The sequence below is a fragment of the Dreissena polymorpha genome, chromosome 1, assembly GCF_020536995.1.
Source record: "Dreissena polymorpha isolate Duluth1 chromosome 1, UMN_Dpol_1.0, whole genome shotgun sequence".
Classification (NCBI taxonomy): domain Eukaryota; kingdom Metazoa; phylum Mollusca; class Bivalvia; order Myida; family Dreissenidae; genus Dreissena; species Dreissena polymorpha.
Window position 1 is genome coordinate 5,161,749 of NC_068355.1, and position 17,821 is coordinate 5,179,569.

Consider the following 17,821-nt stretch of genomic DNA (forward strand, 5'->3'; position numbering starts at 1 on the left):
GGGGTTATCTTGAGTTCAGTTCCGTGTTTCGCATGAATATTTGTACTTCAACCCATCTTAAAGCCGCCCGAGTTGATATTTCTCACAACAATTCGGTTATCTCAACTGACCAGAATTGATCAGTATTCGTCAGATACATTCTAAAGCTTAACTCTTCCATACTGATTTTCGCAAAAATTGTGCACAAAATGCAAAAAGCATCAACAATACGAAACCTAATCATGTACATAACGGAATCCTCAAGACTATTCTTAACCTGTGACGTATGCACGCTTTGGGTCACGTCAGCGCCAATTTCACGTGATTTCCACTTCTGCGCATTTTAAAACAAAGAAGGACTACTAAATAACACAAGCAATTGACAACGAATTATGTCTACGGATAGCCCTAGCAAAGTGATTATCAAACATGTTTTGTCTTAAACGAGGATCATTGTGTATTGAATATCATGTTCGTTGTGACGTAACATGTTAAATATTATATTAAATATTAGTATACAAAATATTATACTCATTTGAAAATTGTATACACCAAAAATTCTATTGGCTAAAATTCCTACTATAAGCAATATCTTACATACAAAGAGACCAGCTAATTAATGAATTAGCGAATACATGCTTCAGAACGATATCAGATGACCAACACAGATGGTAATTATAAATAATGTCAAAACCGACCAGAATAACACACCAAGTTAATTAATCATTGCTTATCACGTTAATTAAACATGCCTTGTGGTATGCAACCTGCAGATTGAATGTTGTATGATTTCATGTAAATAGTGTACTTCCTTATTTGTCTTTCTCATATATCATCTCCGCTACCTCTGGGCATGTGGTCGGAAGATCCCGTCGGAAATCGACACGTCAGCATTTGGTGTTCCAATCTATATTAATACACTGTTCGTCAGTAGAGGGAAGTTAGTTAGAGAGCGAGAGACCGATTTAAATCAATAGAAATAAATCGTTATGAACATTGAAAAGGTCTTGCGTATGTTTATTATTATGTGTGTCAAAGACTATGTCACATCGTAAAAAGTCAGAGGCAAGCCGATTGCATAAAAACGATTTCTCACTCAATAAGGCCGATTTGTGGATTGAAAACAAAAGCAGTTTTATCAAGCTTGATGAAAGTTTATTGAAATTTGTCCAGTAATATGCATATATATTGACAAAAAATCACGCTGCAAAAAACATTACGCTGCTATATCCTGTCTGTTTGCTTGTCCAATTGTAAACGGGTAATGACATGATTCATGCAAATAGCGTTGTAAACATTGATGCAATGGTCACGTGGTTTTACATGTGACCTGCGCGTGTTTAAATTTAGGTTATTTCTGTACATGCACAGAAATTGAAAAGCCCTATCTTTGCACAGAATTAGGGCATTTCTTGACCGATTTTGACCAAAGTTGTTGCACATCTGACATAAATACAAACACATTTTGACTCATAATCACTTTTTAGCGACACATAACAAAAATGGGAAAATATTCCAACATCAATTTGGGCGGCTTAAAGCTGTGCTTGTCACTTTGAGGACCGACTATGATGTATTTTTAACAATTGTTAAACATTGAAGAAAATCATTTATTAAACAATTTACAAATTAAAGTCATAATGATACGTATCTGAACACTAATAAGTTAATATTCGTAACAAAACATTTGAATGTTGTTTGCTAAGTGAATGAAGTTTCTAAACCAATGTACATACCAATGTTTTTAATTAGCTTGACTTTTGAGAAAACGTTTTAAGGATGACCCCATGATTGAAATTTTGTTTTTAATACAATAAGGAATTTCTCCATGAAAACACCACGCTTGTGACATACAGTTTCTTTTACGGGGAACTAGATCACCAGATGACAAGAATAAAGAGGGAATAAAATAAGCCATTTTTTAAAACAAAATATAAAGCTTCAATTTACCATAATGCTTGATTCTATGTATCTGTTTTTTCGTGAGTCACCTTATGTGTGTGCATAATGATTTTCATTATTTGTAATTAATTTATCAATGAGTGTTTAATAATTGATTTGTCTGCAAGTTGAAATGTAATGGAAGATATAGTGCACAATTCTTCATGTCATTGAAAAACCTATTACCGCGTAGTGGATTTAACCAGGCGGGTTCATTCGAGTGAGTTTCAGATGCGTTAACCGATCTTTTTAAACAAATCTTACAAGACTGTGTGGATTTGTATTTTATATTTTGTACTCAAAGTAAAAAAGCTATGTTTAAATAAAACGAAAAATGAAAATAACGCAAAGACTTCAAACTAAATTTACATGTTATTTCACCAACTATTCAAAACTGCTACCTATAAGCACGACAACGTTTTTATGTGGTGTAATCCTTAAGCAAACGTTCGTAAGATTAGAAAAAATCGCGCATTGTGTTTAAAATACGAGGTCAAGTAAACATGTTGTGATAAAAATATGTAACCAACGTTGACGATTTGTTTATAACCGATTATACAGTGAATCAAAGAAAATACCCGCTTAAATCTATATATGCATCGTTACGAATAATACTATTCAGATTGATAGTTGATATGCATTCTTTTTGTGTCAAACACGGTAATGACATCCGTTTCGGATCTTCCAACAAGCACATAACCAGTTCGTCTTAACATACAAATAGACAACACACTCTTTCCTTCTTTCAACGCAGCCACACTAGCAATCTTTTCTGTTCCCTCGCTGTTGAGTTGAATAATGTTCTTGGAATTGGTTGCACAGACCAACACTTGTCCTGACGTTGAGAGGTGCAAGTCGATCGGGCTTTGAAGATCCGGGTCAGTGAAGGACGCCAAGAGTTGTCCTTTCATGTTCAAGGTAAGGACCTTTTGATGGGAATAGTTTACGACATAAATCATTTCACCATCCGTGTTCACTGCACACCTGCATACTGCAAAGTAAAAGAAGAATATCAGTTATAATGAAGGATCTCCTCCGAATATGCGCTGTATCCATGTATAGGTTAATCATAAGCAGGAAAACACTAAAATATGCAATAACTACGGAATCTGGTTATGCCATGTTGACGGTCGCCTGTCGAGCTTTGAGGTAGACATACGACAATAAAAGCGACGCACGATACGATACACGTTCATTTCAAACGCCCAGCGACAATTAAAGACGACGCAAGACATTACAATATTTGAATGTCGCATTGCCGCGCTTATATTTGCAAATAAAGGTTGAATGAACATTGTATGTCGTCCTAAATTGTCACTTATCTTTGCAAAATACCGCGTATCGTTTCCTACGTCGCTTTGATTGTCGCGTGCCAGTCTCAGAGGGAGACATGAGGCATACTAAGCGACGCGCGATACGACAAGCGACATTTTAAACGACAAACGACGTTAAAGCCCGCAAATATATGTGAATTTGTCAACTTTCGACTTGAACCATTACCAATCGAGTACGACACACGATTTTCAAAGAGCTCTTGGATGCCGTAAATAACAGTATCAAAGATCGATAGACCGACATCACTTGATGATATGCACGTGAACTCTGGTAAGGAAGCTGCCTTAAATAAAAGTAATATGAGCTCTGGAGATCTTGCACAGCAAAAAAATGTTAATTTTAACTAAAGATAGATTACTTCTTGAAAAATCGATGGAGTTGCATGACACATAAGCAGGTCCACTCGCTGTGTATATAGATTTATAGAATTGGGACTTTCAGTTCATGTGATTTCGTGTAAACATTACATAAAAGATAATCAATGAGCGATAACGTCCTGAAACAGATCATAAACGGGTACGACCAGAGATATGCGCATGTTTAATTTATAAGGACAAAGCCTGTAGAAAGAGGTTCTCTTAAAGAAAAATTGTTATATTAATTAAATGAACAACCAATGTGTACATGTTGTGTAATCCTATTTCGTACTAATTAAAAACATATTTTGAATTATAAGATTAAGTTAATATTCGAATAATCGAAGCGCAATTCCCGATAAATACCGAACAACAAACTGAAAATCAGGTAGACATGAATTGTAGGAAAAGCTTCATGATTATAAAAAGTACAATTTTAGTAACCACACATTATAAAATGTCTCTTTTACGGTACGGTCATACCATACTTCTATTATGCTGACAGTTCGTATAACAGTATATAACATGTGTGAACCTGTATCTACTGCCGAATTGTCTTCATACAACTTGTCCAGAAGCGTGCCCGTCATAGAGTACCTGTACAACGCTGTTCTGGAAGTGACGAACAGCTGACCGTTATAATGGTGAATTCCAGTGCATGGATGGGTCAGATTTAATGATTTCTTCTTCACTAGAGTATTATCCGTCACGGAAAGAAAGTGAATCTCATGCACTATTTCTAAGTCATATACGGATACAGCCACTTCAGTGTCTGAAACCTGACAAATGTACCGAGGATCTGATGGCATATCACAATGGCTAATAACACGGAACTCTTTATCCAACATCTTAACCTTGTTGTTCTTAGAATCGGCAAGAAGTATATTTCCGTTGGACATCTCACAAATGCATCGTATTTCGCATGATGACTCACCACTAAGTTTTACGTTGTACAGTGATTGTTGTGTCGCTGTTATGATTGCATTTGATTTATAAGACAGAATATAACCCAATGATGTCATTGTTGCCAAACAATTTTCAATCTCTTTGTTTGGTTCGAATGATAAATTGCTATATGATGTTACTGTCGCCATGCGTAAAAATAAGTCTGACAATGACAATTCTTTTTGGATTTTCATAAACGCAATGGTAGATAGTTCTGACTCGTGTAGTCCAATTTTATCGGCTGCTTCTTTGAAGGACTGTATCTTGTTCAAAGCCTTTTTGCCAGAGTCTATATCAGCTTGCAGAGATTCTTTCAAACGGGATACCAAAGCTATTCCTTCGTTTATCGTACGCTGCTCTAATGAATCTAACGCTGAATTGAACTTCATACGCATCAGCGCGATCTCTTCTAAAACCTCGTCAAAGGAACACTGAAGTGACTGGATATTACATTCTTTATGTTCTATTAGTTTCAGCAGGCGCTGTGTCAAGTAAGTTACATCAGCTGACAGTTTTTGTAAATCGTCATGTTTTTGTTTGTGTTCTTCACTTGTGATTTGGGTTACCTTGTTACAATACCTGAAACCATGAACAAAGACGATATTAAAATTAGCTGAATCTTGAATAATGTAGCATTAGTTCGCATACGTTATTTTTATGTAGTACCAACCATCGAAACCGCATAACTTGAAACGCAAAAGCATTCTGACGAAAGATCTAAAGTAAATCAACAAGAAACATATTGAAAAATGGTTAAATATATCTTGCGCGGATATCTTGCCCGACACGCTGAGTAAACAGTCATATTAGGCTGCGATTGATATACACGTACTTGTTTTATTTGTTTTAAACATAGTTTAAACCAATGAAGCGTGTTGCATGGTTATGCATTTAACCAAATGTACTGAAATATATGATCGATTTTTTCATTTCATTTCGCTTACAAAATTATGGAAACTAAATTAATCTGTGAAGATATACCATTAAATTTACATATTTTCGAATTTGGGACACTTCGATATCGCGCTCTAATATTGCAACCACGTACCTATGATCGAGCAGTACACACCTCGTACAGCAAAGTTGACCATGCTCTGCACAGAACATTTTAATTGTCTTTCCTTTATGTTCCTCACATTGTGACAAAAGCTCAGCTACGACATTGGCAACTGGCCATTTCGCTTTAGCACTCATTCCAAGCGTCGTGTGCTTCTTGTACATCTGATCATGAAGAGACACACACTGGTCACAGTACCACTTAGAACAACTCTCACAATAGGACTGTGCCTCTATCAAATTGTCATTATCCTCGCATACAGAACAAAAGTAATCGATTAGTAAATCCGAACCTTTCTGCAACACAGACGTTTCTTCCTTATTCGCCATTTTATATCTGCATGAAGGTATATATTATAAATTCACTTATTGCAAATCCGCATATTTGAGTCACATTCACTCTGAACGTGTTTAACAGGTTTAGAAACTTTCGGTTAAATTTATGCAGTATATTGTTCACAATTACTGAGCTAGTTTTAAAGAAACTAACGAAAATAGAGTTCGGTGTTTATATCACGACCTAGTTTAAGCTTATCGATGTACACGTGTGTTTATGCAGGACTTGGCTGTTCGTTAAGCGATCATATTTCAATTCAATCGTCACACGAATATACTCCCTGTGAAAACGGGACAAGTGGGTTAAATAAAAAAAAAACGTCCATTGTATTACAACTCAAAGTCAATGTAGTTGTATTGTATTTTTTTATTATATTCCGCAAATCACTGCTTTGCTCGGGTTGGAATTTATACGAACAAATACGGAAATAATTTGTATCACTCTAGTGAAAAAGTAAATTCTCTTGTATAAGAAATGTTATGTTTTGCAAGATTAACTTTACTTCATCAAGAATATCAATCGCCGTCCACTTAATAAGCCGATGGGACGCTTTGGCACACCTTTTGGCAGTATTGGCCCAAGAGTTATAACCCGCGGACTAACGCCTCCGATTATATGCCAATACGGGCCCATGACACCCAATAGCCGTGTTTTATCCTATTTATTACATACCTTGCACATGGAAATGCAAGATTCAATACAAAAGAGAATATAACCTGTGCACTATTTACCGTTACGTTCAAGCCGTGCATGCTTGTTCAAGTTAGTTATATTTGAAAAGTTCGCCCAAAAATGACGATGCATAACGTGGTATTGAATCAATATCAGATAAAATAATATTGGACTTAATAAATATTTAAATTTAGGTATGTAAAGTTAGTTATGGAGAATACTAGGTTAGAGTTGAATACAGATTTATTATTTAACGAGGCTTTAACAACGAAACACAGAGTCTTGTCGAATGGTTAATGTGCTTGTGCCTAGCAAATAACTTATCTTAATTCAACACTTACCTAGAATAATATTTATCCTATCATTTTAGCAAAATTTCATTCTTTATGTCAAATGTCAACAGCAGAAAAAGGCTAAACACAGCACATTCACATCAGATGATCTTATGTAAATAAACAAAATGACGTCACTATATTTCGCGTGTTTAGTGTATTTACACTACATGGTGAAACACTATAATTTATCAAATGGGGTGTTATTTCAATAATGTATGCATGGTGATGGGATAAAGTATAAAATATATAATAGGGTGTTTGTGCGAAATTTCTGAACTACTTCCTATTAATACACAAAACGTATTTACAAAAAATCGGCACCGGCGTCGTACATGCGTGCTGCTTGTTTTGCATCCATTTGAAGAAACTTAAGAACCGTATAGTGCAGAAACTCGCCTAGGTGAACAAGATTCCTAAACACGTTACTGGCATAGTGAACTATTTCAGATGCGATCGCTTAGAATGCAGAAATACGAGAAACTTTCGAAAACCTCGAATTTAGCGCTTCTTTGACAGGCCAACATTCAACATTATACCAATAGTGTGTGTATATCGGCGCATGCAATTGCTCACATAATGAGAAAAGAGGTAAATGTCGACGTCAGACCTATCACTTAGAATACACTAATGTATCGACCGGTTGTAGCGCCTGGAGCCACAATCATGCGAACCTGAAATTAAACGTTGAATGGAATGCAATTGTGTAAACAATGTATGTGTCCGCCTAGCGATCGTATGATTGTTTCCTATGTACTTGATGAGCCTTCGGTTGATTCTTTCCAAAGATCACAACGTTCTTGTTTGAATCAGTCGAAGATGTGGTGTTATTCAGGCTATTTAAATAAAATTTATTCAGATATATTTTGTCACTTCCTGTTGACCGTACATATGCAAATTAATCCAGGTTTTGCTTTATAAAATCATCGCTGCATGTTAAAATCTATTACACTTATCTAAAAGAACGTTGCATAAGGCATACGGATTTTGAAAATTCAACGCACAATTATATATAATTGGAATATGAAGAATACTTGGACTTACTCCCTAGTCGTCTTCGTTCATTTTTCGTAAGATTAAGAGTTTCTGCACACCCATTGAGACAGACAGACAGACAGACAGACAGACAGACAGACAGACAGACAGACAGACAGACAGACAGACAGACAGACAGACAGACAGACAGACAGACAGACAGACAGACAGACAGACAGACAGACAGACAGACAGACAGACAGACAGACAGACAGACAGACAGACAGACAGACAGACAGACAGACAGACAGACAGACAGACAGACAGACAGACAGACAGACAGACAGACAGACAGACAGACAGACAGACAGACAGACAGACAGACATACAGACAGGCAGGCAGGCAGGCAGGCAGGCAGGCAGGCAGGCAGGCAGGCAGGCAGGCAGGCAGGCAGGCAGGCAGGCAGGCAGGCAGGCAGGCAGGCAGGCAGGCAGGCAGGCAGGCAGGCAGGCAGGCAGGCAGGCAGGCAGGCAGGCAGGCAGGCAGGCAGGCAGGCAGACAGACAGACAGACAGACAGACAGACAGACAGACAGACAGACAGATAGTTTATTCAGACTTATACGTAAGTACATCGTCTTCATACACAAATTATTTGTGTATGAAGACGATGTACTTATGTATAAGTCTGAATAATATTTGTATTCTTAAATGACCATTTATGTTATGTAATGTTATGTTGTTTTACCTATTAACGTGACAGAAAATAATGTGTATAATTTTGTCACGTTAATAGGTAAAACAACATAACATTATTGCAATCGTTTTAAGCTTGATTGTAAACAACTTTCATTATGATATTTTCATTGTTAATAATTTTAAACCAGTATTTTATAATTTTAACGAATCTGTTTACATACAATGGATATCTACCTTATTCTCCGTAAACAGCTACATTAGATGTATTTATTATGTAACAATCGTTTACAAAATCTTAAATGTATGCGTTCGATATCATCAGACTTTGTGAATCCCCATACTTCTGAAGCATAACTCAATATGGAGCCAACAAAAGAGTCGAACAACTGACAAAATATTATTGGCTTTATGTCAAAAACATTGCATTGCATTTAAACAATAATGTATTCATTGCCTTTAGGGCCTTACCAACCAAATGTTCCTGGTTTAATTTAAAATTTCCCGTATAATTCAAAACCGTTCTTAAATAGTTAAAGCTATCAACCACTTCAATATCATTACCATTGTATGTCCATTTTTCGTTTTGTTTTAATCCTCCCCTCTTCCGAAATACCATAATCTTCGTTTTCGCAGTGTTAACATTTAGCCCCCAAGAATTGCAATATGAATATAAGTTGTCTAAGTGTGTTTGAACTTCTTGCCTAAAATAGCCATGTCATCAGCAAATAGTAATAAAATAAACATAATATCATCTATATTCAAACCAGAGTTAATGTTGTCTTGAAGGTTAAGTTCAAGATCCTCAACGAATAAAGAAAACAAAATCGGGAACATTACCTCCCCTTGCCTCAGTCCAACCGCATAACTTAAATAATCTGAATAAGATGAGCATGATTTAACACGTGACTTAACATTTGCATACATATCCTTCACTATTTTAAGCAATTTATCTTTTATACCAGATTTAAACATTTTCAAATATAATCCATTGCAGTATATACTATCAAAACATTTTAACATATCGACGTATATAACATACAAACGTTTATTTTAATTTAAATAATTTTGTACAAACGACATCAATATATAAATAGCATCAACAGTTGAATAACCTTTCCTAAATCCGAACTGCGCATCCGAAATAACAGTGTTTTCATTGCAAAACGTTGGGTTGATAAAATATCACTGCATTCAATAAAACATTCGTTCAAAATACAATCACTTCCCGATGATTTATTACGTTTTAAATGTTTTATTGCATTTTTAACTTCCTCAATAGATATAGGTAGGTTAAGTTCTGGAAATTCAGAATTTTCTAAGTCCAAATCATTATTTGAACAGAAATCTTTTGTTTCAGTATTGCAAAAATCAGACATATTGTTACTTAGGTTTTCAAAAAACTTTGTAAATTCTCCTAAAGATATTTTATTTTCAATTACGTTAGTTTTCAATGTGAAAAATCGCCAGAATTCCCTTGGCTTGTGTTTTCTAAAATTCTCCAACATTTTTTTCCTATAACAACAGGCTTTCTTTTTACGAATTAAATCCTTATAATGCCTATTACTTGTACATAGGCGTTCTCTATTTAGAACTGTTTTACAAGAGTTAAAAGTACGTAGAGCTTCGTGATATAAATTTCGTGCAGTAGTGCTATTGTTGTCAAACCATTCTGCATTCTTTGTGCAACTATCTACATTGAAATTAGGGTTTGTTTTATAAAAGCATGTTTTGGAAAATAACGGATAAGCAATACTGCGAATTGTTTCAGTAAATCGATTAAACACGTTATTAATTGACGTTCTACATGAATAATTTACATTTTGTACAATGGTATTAAATACAGGTAACATCGAAATAATTTGTGAGCGAAATTGCCCACGTAATGCATCGTGCCATTTATACTTGACATCGGTGAATGACTGGTAATCATTGAGGATCCAAACTGGCAGATATGCACATAACAACATCCCACGAAATGAACGTTATTGTTTATGTTGTAACGACTTAGATTTAGAAGATGAATATCATTTTATATGTATATGCCGCTGTTACACTGATTTAAGAAAAAATATATCAGCCGTACATTTTATGTTAAGCCATCTGTATTTAAATTCCATAAGTTGTTAGTATCATGTGATAGATTAGTTATTTCTGATGTATGTAAATATATTAAAGAAGCTTTAATTATAAGAAATGCCATCCTTAACAATATCGTTTAATATATTTCATCACCCCCTAGATAGAAATTCTGTGTTCTCGCCATCGATTGTGTTTATTTGTATTTTAAATTGACTATATATATTATGTAATGCTAGATGGAAATTCTGTGTTCTCACCATCGATTGTGTTTATTTGTATTTGTATTTGTAATTGACTATATTTGTTATGTAATGCTTTATTGTTATTCGTGGTCACGTGACAGAGAATCATGTGTATATTTGTGTATTAAAAACGATGTACCTTTGTATAAGTCTGAATAAAGAGTCTGTCTGTCTGTCTGTCTTAATTTTAAGAAAAGTGAAATTAGATGACGCGTATCAAAACATTTCGCTTTGCATAGGAATGTATTTCTGTGTGGTAAAACTGACTCGAAGTTATTTTGGACGTTTTTACCAAATTTAATTTCTAAAGCTTATTTTAAGTCTTTTAAAATGTGACGACGGTAATAACGATATATATTTGAATGGTTAGATGTTTCTTTGAGGTTAAAACTGTATTTATCACCGGCAAGAAAAATTTGGTTATAACGCTGCCCTCCATTTCGAACCGATTACTAACACCCGCTTCGTTTATTTCCCGATATGGTGATTATCTTTCGTTCAATGCCTTTAATGAACGAATGTACTTTTTACCATCCTAAGGTGAACTAGTCACTATGAAGAGTAATTATGTATTTTAAACAGTTTTGGAACGTGGAAATGAATTGTTTATACAACACTTTTCAAACTAAAATTGTAATCATACGTTTCGAGCCTCTAGTAAGTTAATTTGCATAGAAAAACGTGCAATTGTCGTTCTAATTGCTCATTTGAATCGAATAATGTTCTTAATCCATATGTTAAAGGGACCGTTAACCGCGATCGACGGAAAAAGAAAAAGTTCTAAAATACCGTGTTTTATTTACAATTATTAGTTTATATTGATTAAAATATCACGACTGGTTTATTACAATACTTTATATTTTAATCAATATAAACTAATAATTGGAAAAAATACCGTATTTTAGAACTTTTCTTTTTCGTCAATCGCGGTTGACGGTCCCTTTAACGTATATGTTTTTTCGACGACCCCCACAATTGAAACTTTGTATTTTCTACAAAAGCATAATTTCTACACGCTCACGTAACGCATGATAATAATATTCTCCTACACGGGAAAAAGACAAGGGTACGTAAACAAGAGCTGTCAGAGGACAGCGCGCTCGACTATTCGAGTGCTTGACAGTATAACATAAGCCATCATGGGTAAATTGTTCATATGCAATAATTTATTAGACGATCTTTCAAAAATAAAAAAGGAAAAAAAAAATTTGGGGGGGGGATGAGAGGGGGTATAATGTGGGGTATGGTCATTTATTAGACGATCTTTCAAAAATATTAAAGGAATTTTTTTTTGGGGTGGGGTGTGGTCATTTATTAGACGATCTTTCAAAAATATAAAAGGAAATTTTATTTTTTTTTGGGGGGGGTAGTTGGGGTGAGAGGGGGGTAAAATGTGGGGTGTGGTAATTTATTAGATAATGTTAAAAAAAAATTTTGGGGGGTAGGTGGGGTCAGAGGGGGGTAAAATGTGGGGTGTGGTAATTTATTAGATAATTTAAAAAAAATTGGGGGGGGTAGGGGGGTAGGGGGGTGTGGGTGAGAGAGGAGTATAATGTGGGGTGTGGTAATTTATTAGATGATGTTTAAAAGAAAATTGGGGGTGGGGGGGTGGGGTGAGGGGGGAAGTGATTCTGGGTAGGGGCGTGGGGTATTGTTTGGGTGGAATCCATTGTGGTATCCAGGTAAGTGTTGTTTTGTCAAAGTAATAATAAAATGTGATCATAAATAAAGAAGTTATGGCAATTTAAGTAAAATGTTCAATGATCTAAGTGTAAAAGGGGCCATAATTATGTCAAAATGCTTGATACAGCGGTCTGCTTTTGTTTATAGGTTGGGGTCATGTTGGTAAACAAGTATGCAACATATAAAAGCAATATGTCAAAGGATGTAGGAAATATTTGGGGTAGTACGCAAAGTTTAACACAGATTTATCAATAATATACATATTCTAAGTATTAAAGGGGCAATAATTCTGTCAAAATGCTTGATACAGTTGTATGCTCCTGGTATAGGCTGGGGTCATGATGGTAAACAAGTATGCAAAATATGAAAGCAATTTGTTAAGGGACATTGAACATATTTGGTGTAATACGCAAACTTTAACATTTCTAAGTGGAAAAGGGGCAATAATAATGAAAAAAATGCTTGATAGAGTTGTCTTTTCTTGTTTATAGGTTGGGGTAATTTTGGTTAACAAGTATGCAACATATAAAAGCAATATGTAAAAGGATATAGGACATATTTGGGGTAGTACGCAAACTTTAACATAAATTTATCAATAATATACATATTCTAAGTATAAAAAGGCCAATAATTAAGACAAAATGCTTGATAGAGTTGTCAAGCTTTAACATTTGCTGCATATTCTAAGTGGAAAAGGGGCCATAATTATGACAAAATGCTTGATAGAGTTGTCTGCTCTTGTTAATAGGTTGGGGTCATGTTGGTTAACAAATATGCAAAATATGAAAGCAATATGTCAAGGGGCAATGAAAATAAATGGGGTAGTACGAAAACTTTAACATTTGCACGCTAACGGCACGGAACGGAACGCCGACGCCGGGGTGAGTAGGATAGCTCCACTATATATATTTCATATATAATAGTCAAGCTAAAAGTGTAAATAAAATGAGCCGAATTTCATTAGTTAAAAAAAGTAAAATATCATTTGGCCATAATGCTTTATTTTATGTATTAAATCATGTTTATAATAATATCATATTTCCTTGTGGCACAATGTTCTTTAAACGTAATGGTGTTATAAGTAGTATGTATTTTGATAATTTATGATTATGTTTTGCTTTCTTTTTAACTTGAAATACTTGAAAAACAATTGCACAATTTTCAATACTGTTGACAAATTGTAAGCGATTAATGGATTGAACCGTGTGGATCTTTCGCATTAGATTCAGACGCGTTAACTGTTACGCTCAGGTCAGTCATTATATTTTTATTTGATAATTAAGCAGTTTAGTATTTTATAATTAGAAAGGGGCCTCCGAAGTGGCATTGATAAGCCCACGTGGTAATGTAGCAAAAAAAAAACAAAATATTTCTGTGTATCAAGATGCTGTTAAAATATACCTTAAGCATACCTAGAAATTAATACACCAGAAAGTTTGTAACTTTGATAAGGTGTCAACCATTTCAAGCATTTATATTAAATAGTGTTTTATTTTCGTGAATTTGAGACAACTTTGTTTCGTTTTTTCGATGTTTGACATTAAAGCTTCAAAACTAGGTATGACTATTTCACCATACGAATGTTTTTAATTAGTATGACACGTTTGATAAGACTTTGTAGAAACTGTTTAAAAATGTAAAAAAACCACACACACTAACAACTTTTAGTAAAACAAAGTAATGTTTAAATGTAAACAGAATAAAGCTATAAGCATCGCTTTCATTTTGAATATTTACTTCATACATGTACACCTGCGTTCTTTTAAGTGAGGTAAACCTTCAAAAAAAGCTCATTAGTTAACAAAAACATAGCGCCTTGTAGTTTAAATAATCAGTCACGTCAATATGCTATGATACTAAATAATATAAATTTTGAAGATTTGGTCAGCATAATTATGCAAGGGCATAAATGCAAAATGCACTCTTAAAATCAGATACGCATCAGTTACAATAATTAATATTCAACATCAAGTACTGCGATATCATCTGTTCCTAATCTTCCAACAAGCACATAGCCAGTTCGTCTTAACATACGAACAGACAACACATCCTTTCCTTCTTTAAGCGAAGCAACACAAGTAATTTTTTCTGTTCCCTCGCTGTTGAGTTGAATGATGTTCTTTGAATAGTACCCACATACCAACACTTGTCCTGACTCTGACACGTGCACGTCGGTCGGGTTTTGAAGTTCCGGGTCATTGAATGATGACAAGAGGTGTCCACTCATGTCCAGTGTAAGGACCTTGTTATGGGTAAAGTTGACGACATAAATCATGCCACAATCTGCGTTTACTGCACACCTGTAAACTGCAAAGTAGCAAAGTAAAACTAAAACAACCATTAAACTGATGGATCCCTTCCAAATATCCGCTGTGTCCATATATGTGTTTACTGTTAGCATATGAACAAGAACATTGGATATATCTGAATGAAAGATTCATAGACCGACTTAAAATGGCTTTTAAGGGGGGGGTGGATTTACCGGCCGTTATCCGTGATAGGCAGGTGGACATTATCATCAGGTGTAATAAAGAAGGATTTTCGTCGCGGGAATACATATTGACCGCTGTATTAAGTTGACCTTTGCTCTAAGTTGACCGCTGAGTCAGGTTGCAATGTAGTTTCAAAGCAACGTTTGGTCTTTTTAATTCAATATATAATAATATCTTAAAAAAACTGACTTTGATGAATGTTATAAAAAATAGAGAAGTAGAATGTGTAAAATAAATTAATAAGATAAAAAAAATATTTAAATGTCTTGTACCATACAGTACTAGTATATTTTACTATAGTTGTATAATTACGATAGTTTGTCACAGAAAAATACATGTGTGAACCTGTATCTGATGCCGATGTATCTTCATGCAGCTTGTCCAGAAGCTTGCCCGTAAGAGTGTAACAGTACAACGCTGTTCTGGAAGTGATATACATATGTCCATTATAATGGCAAATTCCAGTGCATGGATGGGTCAAGTTAAATGTTTCCTTCTTCACAAGAGTGTTATTCGTCACGTCAATTATCTGAATCGCGTGGAATTTTTTCCAGTCATAAACGACTACAACCACTTGAGAGTTTGAAACCTGACAAACGCCACAAGGATATGCTGGCATATCACAATGACTAATAACACTGAACTTTGTATCTAGCATCTTCATTTTCTTGTTCGTAGCATCGGCAAGAATGATATTACCGTCTGACATCTCACATATGCATCGTATTTCGCATGTTGATTCACCGCTACGTTTTACAGTGTAAAGAGATTGGTTTGTCATTGTTATTACTGCATTTGATTTATTAGACACAGTATTACCAAATGATTCCACTGTTTCAAAACATGTGTCAATCTCTTTGTTTGGGATGAATGATGAAGTGCTCTTTGATTTGAAGGCAGTCATGCGTAAAAATGAGTCTGATTTTGACATTTCACTTTGGATTTTCATAAACGCAATGGCAGATAATTCTGAATCGTGTGTTCCAATTTTATCAGCCGCTTCTTGGAAGGACTGAATTCTTTTCAGAGCCGTTTTACCCAATTCTGCATCGGCTTGCAGTGATTCTTGCAAACTGGATACCAGGGCTCTTCCTTCATTCACAGTACGCTGCTCGAAGGAATCTAAGGCGGAATTGAATTTCTGACGCATCAGCGAGACCTCTTCTAAAATCTTGTCAAAGGCATCCTCAATTGACTTGATATTACATTCTTTCTGTTCTATAAATTTCATCAGACGCTTCGTCAAGTCAGTGACGTCAGTTGTCAGTTTTATTAAATCTTCATGTTCCTTTTTGTGTTCTTCACTTGTGATTTTTGTTACCTTGTTACACTGTCTGAAATCATACGCAAGGTATCATTGTATATATATATATATATATATATATATATATATATATATATATATATATATATATATATATATATATATATATATATATATAAATCCGTTACTAATTTAGTGATTCAAAATTGTGACAAATATGGATTAGATCTATTTTGTGTTTATTCACATTTTGTTAATATTTTTTAATATAGCAGCACATACAAAAGCTTCAAAAGTAGAAATACAAAAGCTTTCAAACGAAAGACAAAAGGTTATTTAACACATGATATTAAAATGATCCACTATATCTCTTAAGTATATCTAGACCGAGACGCTGTGCAGACGGTCATATAATGCATTGATTGATAAACAAGTTCACTTTTAATTTGTTATTTATACAGTTTAAAATGCACGCAGCTTGTACTTACATGTTTACGGATGTTATCAGCTGTTTTAAACTATTAAAGAGTGTCGCTCGACAGACATATTGGCCATTATATCTATTTCAACTCTGTACTACGCATAAAATAAGTATGAACATATTCAAAATGTTAATATGAAAGAGGAATGTTTACATGTACATGTTTTCGAATTTGAGACACTAACGCATTCCATTATTGAAATCAACTTACCTATGATCGAGCAGTACACACGTCGTACAGCACAGTTGATTGTGGTCCGCACAGAACATTTTAATTTTCTTCCTTATATGTTCCTCACATTGTGACAAAAGCTCAGCTTCGCCCCTGGCGACAGGCCACTTAGCTATGTCACCCTTTCCAAGTGGTGTGAGCTTCTTGAAAATCTGACCGTGATGAATCACACACTGGTCACAGTACCACCTAGAACAACCCTCACAATAGAAATCTGCCTCCGTTAAAGTGTCATTGTCCTCGCACGCTGAACAACCGTAGTCGAAAAAAAAATAAGTCCGAACCTTTCTGCAGCACGGGTGTTACTTCCTTATCCGCCATTTTATATGAGTGTAGAATAGGACTACATTTACAAACGATGATCACTAGTCTCCACAAATATCAGACGTACTCGGTCTGAACGTTTGGCCTTTTTACAGGTTTCTAAGCTTTATGTTTAATAATACATATCTTGTTCATATCTTGCTCACTATAAGTGAGCGTGTTAAAACGAAACTAGAGCTCGATGTAGACATTATGACCTAGTTTAATCTTATCGATACGTGTGAAGATACAGTACTACGGCGTTCTGTTAAGCCGTGGTGGTTTCGCATTATATTCACATGAATATACACAACGTGAAAACGATACAAGTAAGTAATTCATTCATGTTTCTGTATTAAAACTGAAAGTAAATGCATATTGATATTCAGCAAAATTGTTTTAATCGGTGTTGTAAATGC

General features: G+C 34.9%; 2 protein-coding genes across 4 annotated transcripts; both read right to left on the reverse strand.

Moving 5' to 3' along the window:
* Positions 1-1,128: 1,128 nt before the first annotated feature.
* On the reverse strand, positions 1,129-6,142 carry LOC127869173 (uncharacterized). Of its 2 annotated transcripts, none has more exons than XM_052411514.1 (3): positions 5,626-6,142; positions 4,147-5,135; positions 1,129-2,911 (listed from the first exon to the last, which is right to left on the reverse strand). In XM_052411514.1, the coding sequence occupies exons 1-3, from the start codon at positions 5,940-5,942 to the stop codon at positions 2,535-2,537; spliced, it is 1,683 nt and encodes a 560-aa protein (XP_052267474.1). In that variant the 5' UTR covers positions 5,943-6,142; the 3' UTR covers positions 1,129-2,534. The 2 variants fall into 2 exon arrangements, with proteins under 2 accessions (XP_052267474.1, XP_052267467.1); XM_052411507.1 differs by having other exon boundaries at positions 5,605-6,142.
* Positions 6,143-14,348: 8,206 nt separating this feature from the next.
* Positions 14,349-17,624, reverse strand: LOC127869187 (uncharacterized). Of its 2 annotated transcripts, none has more exons than XM_052411530.1 (3): positions 17,079-17,624; positions 15,468-16,456; positions 14,349-14,930 (listed from the first exon to the last, which is right to left on the reverse strand). In XM_052411530.1, exons 1-3 carry the CDS (start codon positions 17,135-17,137, stop codon positions 14,920-14,922), a joined length of 1,059 nt encoding a protein of 352 aa, XP_052267490.1. In that variant the 5' UTR covers positions 17,138-17,624; the 3' UTR covers positions 14,349-14,919. The 2 variants fall into 2 exon arrangements, with proteins under 2 accessions (XP_052267490.1, XP_052267483.1); XM_052411523.1 differs by having other exon boundaries at positions 14,349-14,937.
* Positions 17,625-17,821: the final 197 nt, after the last annotated feature.

Coding starts and splice junctions, on each gene's coding strand:
- LOC127869173 (XM_052411507.1), bottom strand. CDS start 5,942: ATGGCGAATAAGGAAGAAACGTCTGTGTTGCAGAAAGGTTCGGATTTA. Junction 5,136..5,604: donor TGTGTACTGCTCGATCATAG/GTACGTGGTTGC, acceptor TCATGGTTTCAG/GTATTGTAACAAGGTAACCC. Junction 2,912..4,146: donor CAATTCGGCAGTAGATACAG/GTTCACACATGT, acceptor TTTACTTTGCAG/TATGCAGGTGTGCAGTGAAC.
- LOC127869187 (XM_052411523.1), bottom strand. CDS start 17,137: ATGTTCTGTGCGGACCACAATCAACTGTGCTGTACGACGTGTGTACTG. Junction 16,457..17,078: donor TGTGTACTGCTCGATCATAG/GTAAGTTGATTT, acceptor GTATGATTTCAG/ACAGTGTAACAAGGTAACAA. Junction 14,938..15,467: donor TACATCGGCATCAGATACAG/GTTCACACATGT, acceptor GCTACTTTGCAG/TTTACAGGTGTGCAGTAAAC.